This window comes from Castanea sativa, chromosome 9 (genome assembly GCF_040712315.1).
Source record: "Castanea sativa cultivar Marrone di Chiusa Pesio chromosome 9, ASM4071231v1".
Taxonomy (NCBI): Eukaryota; Viridiplantae; Streptophyta; class Magnoliopsida; order Fagales; family Fagaceae; genus Castanea; species Castanea sativa.
The window spans coordinates 9,359,684-9,366,236 of record NC_134021.1 but is presented as its reverse complement, the minus strand read 5'-3'; the positions used below and the strand labels follow the sequence as shown (position 1 = coordinate 9,366,236).

Below are 6,553 nucleotides of genomic sequence, written 5' to 3'. Positions count from 1 at the left end.
CCAATGCTCCGAGTTTGATTACCCATCAACAGAACCACTCTTCTCATATTAAGTGGCTATTGACAATTTAATTTTTCAAGCTAGATCTTTTTCTTTTCTTTTCTTTTCTTTTTTTGGTGCAAAGAGGAATTTTATTTAAAATTGATCCTTTTTTTTTTTTTGGTAGAAAGAGGGGATGTTTTATTTGATTAAATAGTAGTTACAAAAGTTGGTTCATTAGTCATCTTTGGACAGAGTCAAGCGTTCAAGGATGTTAAGGAATACTCTCTGGGAGTGCTTTTCCCAAATGATCCTATTTATAGTGATTAATTACAAAAGTAGAACATTGTGCATATTCCACTAGACTACTTCTTTCCATTACTCCTCTCTTAGCCAGACCATCTGCAATGTGGTTAGTTTCATGAAAAATGTGATGTGGTAAAACGATTCACGCTCTGCTTGCAACAATCACAAAATAATGAAGCCATAGACCCATAGCCAGGGCTCTAGTCCCATTTGATCTTTAATAGTTACTATTTCAACGTAGTTTGTTAACTATACTTTAGGAGAAGCTAATTTTGTTATCCACAATGTATATAAAATGGACCCTTTTGTCAAAAGATGAGGAGGAAAGAGATTTAATTTCCTTGGTCTGGTAGGATGAGAGAAGTGAAAATGGGCTTATTTGAAGTGAAAAAAAAAATTCTTGGGGCCCAGCTTTTTGCTAATAGCCCAGCTGCCCAAATTATGCAGTACGCGAAGGGAAGAGAGAGTGCAAAGTGAAGACTTTTGACTTTTATATCATGAAATTACTAATATACTCCCTCATGATTTAAAAGTTACTATTTTTTTTTTTTTGTGAAGGGCCTAAATGTGAATGGAAGAGCTTGTGTCCAATGCATCAATTGCATTGGACACGTTAGGATCCCAACGTTTTCAATGCAATAATATACTAGACACAAGCCATATTCAAATGTGAAAACTTATATTTTTCCTTTCCCTTTTCCTTTTCCTTCTCTTTGCAAACCAAACAAAACAATGATAGAATATATTCTTTCTTTTTTTCTTTTTTCCTTTACTTCCTAACACAACAAAGGAAAATATATTTTTCTTTTCTCTTTCCCTTCCCTTCCCTTCCTCTTTTCCTCTCTCTCCCTTCTCCCAACTACAACCAAACATAATGTAAATTATGTTTTTGCCTTCAAAAACCATTTTATTGGGAAATCCCTTCTCCAAAAGAAAGGAAACTCTTTTTCTCGGAAAATACTCTCTTTTCATGAAACTATCTAGAAAAATATTTTTCCTTGAAAAATGTTTTCACCAAAGATTCATGAAATTGCCTTGGCCAAACTTCTAGAAAACCTTTTAAAATCACTTCTTGTTGTTTGGTTCTCTCTTCTTTCACTTAATGCTAGTATTATTCATTAAAAGAAAGAAGAAGAAAAATTCTTTCTCCATCCGAATATTTGATTTACTGTCTTCTGTGTCTCCCTCTTCAATTTTACTCATGGCTCTAGCTCTTAGCAATTTGCCCCATTATTTCAACAAGGGTTGCTATGTAAACCAGGTTGGAGGCAGAAATAGCTCACAGAGAACTACCTGTTGAACTTATCAAATGATGCATGTATCAGGTGCATACGCGCTTTTTATTGGGAAACAGAGCCGTACAAAATAACAATCCCCTAAACCCAGTCTCTGCCAAAGTGGTGTGCTCTACCTACAACTGGTCACACTCCTGCTGGAAAGACCGATTTCAAACATCATACATAATAGTGCAGATATGGACCTACATAGATCCAAGTTTAGGCAACAGCCAAATATGTATTAACCAAAACCCTCCAAAACAATTACAAACAAAAAAGTAAAGCAACATTCACAATAAATTGGAGCATGACAGTCCATAATTCATTAAACTTGGTTAAAAAGGAAAAAAGGTTTAAAAAACACAAACGAGAAGCATCAATCAGCAGTTCCCAACCGAAAAATCCAAGCTCACCAGGCAAATGCTACTCAAGCATTATTACTCTAGCATCATCCTACTAAAACATGTAATAAAGAAAATTGAAGAACAGCCCTAACTCTATGCCTGAGAATAGGACAACCTTATACCCCATACCGCCATTAACTCTCCAAAACAAAACGCAAAACCCACTAGAAGCTTTTAGCTTCATCAATACTTGTAGTCCTTCACGTGAAGGCTCTCAGAGGCACCCTCACCAAGGGTTGCATCACCCTTGTAGGTTCCCAGAGTTGCCTCTGAGTTGGCCTTAGCCCTAGCAAGGAATGCAGCCTGGGCCTTCTGCACATTTTCTTTCTTTCCGCCCCATGCCTTGAGAGTGCTTTGTTGAAGGGCACGTCCAAAGGAGAAGGAAAGGGTCCATGGCTTCTTTCCCTTGTATTTGTTCATGGCGTTTAGGTTGATAGTTGCCTGCTCCTCACTCTGACCACCAGATAAGAACACAACAGCAGGAACTGCTGCGGGCATTGTTCGCTGAAGAGCCCTAACAGTGTGCTCAGCAATCACCTCTGGTGCAACCTTAGGTGCTTCTGATCCAGGGGTCACCATGTTGGGTTTCAACAAGGTTCCCTCAAGCAAGACATGGTGATCATTAAGAGCTTTGTATACAGCAGCAAGAACACGTTCGGTCACATCAGCGCACTTCAAAATATCATGGGGTCCATCAACCAATATCTCAGGCTCAACAATGGGGACCAGGCCATTCTCCTGGCAGATGATAGCATATCGGGCCAATCCATTGGCATTTTCATTGATGGCAAGCTGAGATGGCTCAGTTGGGCCAATCTTGAGGACAGCACGCCATTTGGCAAAACGAGCACCAGCTTCATAGTACTTCTGGCAACGCTGTGCAAGGCCATCAAGACCCTGGGTGGTGGTCTCACCATTGGTTCCAGCAAGCTCAACTGTACCCTTGTCAACCTTGATGCCGGGAAGAACACCATTTTCCTTCAAAAGATCAACAAAGGGCTTACCTGCAAGGTGAAAAATAGAGATTTTTATGCTGTCACTAGAAAGAGCTACCCAAGAAGGACTAAAAAGTGTAAAATAAAGACAGGAGGCTTTCTTAAATCTTGCACAAACACTGTATCTTCAAAATATTGTACTAAAACCTGGATATTGAAGTAAAACATTTCTCTCTACCACATGAATCTTAAAGAAAAATTGAAACCCATTCAGAATAATTAATACTAATATGATCACAATACCGTCATGTGTCTTCTGGTAGAGGGTTTCCTCAAAGAGAATTACTCCACTAAGGTACTGGAGGGCACCAGGAGTGGTGAAGAGAAGCTCACGGAGAGCACGCCTGTTCTCCTCAACATTCTCAACATTGATGCTGGAAAGACGCTTGCCGATTGTGCCAGTTGACTCATCAGCAGCAAGGATACCCTTTCCGGGGGTACCAATGTATGCAGCATTGGCACAGAGCTCATCTGAAAAGCAGACAACATTCAGAAGACGCGTAAATTAACAATCAGAAAAACAAATGAATTAAAACTGAAACAGCCACAGGACTTGTCCACAACAAGCAGCGCAAACAACATAATAAGAAAGGTGAACAATACCTGGGCTAAGGAAAAAAGCTGTGCATACCACAAACTTCTAAATTCAGTACTTTCAGGAAAAGGGCATAGAATAATGCAAGGATTATAATATCATATGTTATTTACCAAAATTTGTCTTAGAAGACGCGGTTTTAACTTGAAAATACCCTGCCCATATTCTCTCACTAAACTTTAAAAAAATTAAATTTATTAAGTTAATCCAAATTTACATAAAGCTCCATGGCCAAAGTTCCAATACGATTAAATTACTATTTACATGAAAATTATATTATTAAAAGTTTGGTAAATGTAAAAAGAAATTAAACCTATTTATTTAAGCAGGGTTGCTCATCTCCCACAATTTATAGTTTAAATCAAATGAATTTTAATTAATCCAGCTAGTGAAATTAAATATCCAAACATAAGAACAAACTATTATATAGACCAATAATTCATTTGTTATTTTTTTTAAAAGGCATACAATACACAATCTCCAAATACCAAGGTTTTCGCTAATTTGTGATAAGTGTGATAACTCAATAAATTAAACACATACACACAACACAACACAACACAATGTTATGGATCCAAAGAGCAAATAATTACTATTCATGTACAGTAATAGTTAGGCAATCAATCAGAAGGCAGATATTGCTGTAACTATGCAATAAACCCAAAATCCATACTTTAAAAAAGTGCAAATAAAAATCAGATCTGATGTTTAATTTTATAAACTTGGAACCATATTTTTCATATTCGATTTATCACCATATGGAAGATCTCAAAAAAATAAATAAATAAATGGAACTTATATAAAAAGTAAGCGGATCTGACGGCAATTATAGGCCTAGTCTTGATTTCCCTGATCGATCAACCGTCAGATCCATTAATCGGAAAGATCAAGACCCTTAAGCCCGTGCCACTACAATTTTCAACGATTAATAATAGTGTAAAAGCGAACCTACAACAATATACGATCAAACAAATACCAGATCAAAGCAATCGTCTATCAGAAAGAAAAAAAACACAAAACACCAAACACAAACACAAACACATATACGACGTCAAAAAGACAATAGGACTAGACAGAATTTCCAGATCTAAGCGAACATGAAATAAAACAAAACAAAAGAAAAAGAGACATAAAAGGTTTAGGGTTCATACCAGCGTATTTGCCCTGGTAAGCAGACATGGTTGATAGTCTGAGAGAGAGAGAGAGTGTGTGTGTTAAGGACGTTTTTGAGAGAGAGTTTTAGAGAGACAAAGAGAGAACTGAGATGAGAGAGAGAGGGTTTGGGAGAATACCAGGGGTTTTTATATTTGGAAGAGAGAGTGGGTGTGGGATGAGAAAGTTAAGTGAGAAGAGATGTGTAGTATCGGTATTGTCGCTTCTTTATTTGGCTTTTTTCGCAAGCAAACATTGTAGATCACGACGCTCTATTAAAGTGCCCTTTTTTATTTTTTCTTTTTCTTTTACTTTTTTGCCCCTGGGCCGGATCCCTTCTGGAATATTCTCTTCCACAGCCCATGTCGGCTCAATCACATTTGCATTTTTCTTTTTCTTTTTCTATTTATAAAAAACACACAGAGAAGTGAGAGTAAATTGAATTAAATGAGTAATTATTAGGCAATTCCAAGTATAACTGATATACTGGAATTTCACATTGACAACTTTAATTAAGCAAAAATTATACTAATTAATATGCTTATGTCAAAAAATTTTCATTAAAAAACTTATATTTATTGGGGTAGACTTTGTAGAGTATATCACCTAACCTTATTGAACTTTATAATTATCTCTAATAAGTTTTCAAATAAAAATACACAAAAATTTTCAAGGTAGCAATATTTTAGAATACATATGTGTATTAAAAAATATCTTATATAATAGTCGTATGCAGCATAAACCAAAACATTTAAAATTAACTCGTTTCAAGTTATGTTAGAGAGAATTTTGTCATAAAATTTATTAAATTTTGATAAGATTGACATCACATTCATGCGAGTCTACAATTGAAATCATCTTTATCATATGATAGTCATAAACAAGTCAGGTTAATGATTATGAAAAACGTTAAAAGAGATATATTTATTCACTACATCTATTATTATATTATTATGGTGGGCCAATTTTAATCTTTACCCTTTTTTTCTCTTTTACAATTATAATTGATTGGACAGCTTGCTTATTAATCAACACCCTTCTTCTCATCACCAATAATGATTTCTGGAAAATACTTAATTTAAAAAATTATTTTAAGAGCTATTCAAAATTTATGTATAGTATATATTAAACTAAAGATATTAGACTTATTATTCACCTTATAATAATTTTCCACAAATATATTTATGTTCTAACAATTTAAAACATCAATATTATTTAATCAAACTTAAATATTATTCTATATTTAAACTCTCAATTAAATGATAGAGTAGATAGTTCACAAACACAATCATAATAAATATCTAATAATTATTACTATAATTATTTGTATTAATAGTTTCATATAAAACACAATCATAATAAATACCTATTAATAAATATCAAAATTCATATTTAATGTTATATATACAAATACACTCAAAATAAATATCTATTAATAACTATTATAATTATCAAATTTTATATTTATATATAACATAAAAGAAGGTGAAGATAAATTTTTTTAGATAAAATTATATTATATTAAAATTTTCATGTATTGCGTGAGTTATTAACTAATCATTTTGTATAACTACAATCTCTCTAATGTAGGGTACTCCTCTAAATAAGAGGAATGTTGTATTTTTAGTAGTATATAATAAAACAACATTGGTATTGAGTGACATAAGGTTGACGTTCTATTTGGGCTTTGGAGGTCAGACTTTGGGCTCAAGAATTCTACCCAAAAAAAAAAGGATAGAATTGGTAATACAAATATCAAAAAAGGCAAAAGGCTGTTTAAAAAGGCAAAAAAATAGGTGGGTTTTAAAAGGTTTCTCAAAACAACTGCGTGATTAGGTGGGTAGC

General features: G+C 34.2%; 1 protein-coding gene across 1 annotated transcript; it reads right to left on the bottom strand.

The window, feature by feature from the left end:
* Positions 1-1,851: 1,851 nt before the first annotated feature.
* Positions 1,852-4,954, bottom strand: LOC142610345 (fructose-bisphosphate aldolase 6, cytosolic). Its single transcript, XM_075782149.1, has 3 exons — positions 4,708-4,954; positions 3,205-3,432; positions 1,852-2,970 (listed from the first exon to the last, which is right to left on the bottom strand). Exons 1-3 carry the CDS (start codon positions 4,733-4,735, stop codon positions 2,150-2,152), a joined length of 1,077 nt encoding a protein of 358 aa, XP_075638264.1. The 5' UTR covers positions 4,736-4,954; the 3' UTR covers positions 1,852-2,149.
* Between the last annotated feature and the right edge of the window lie 1,599 nt (positions 4,955-6,553).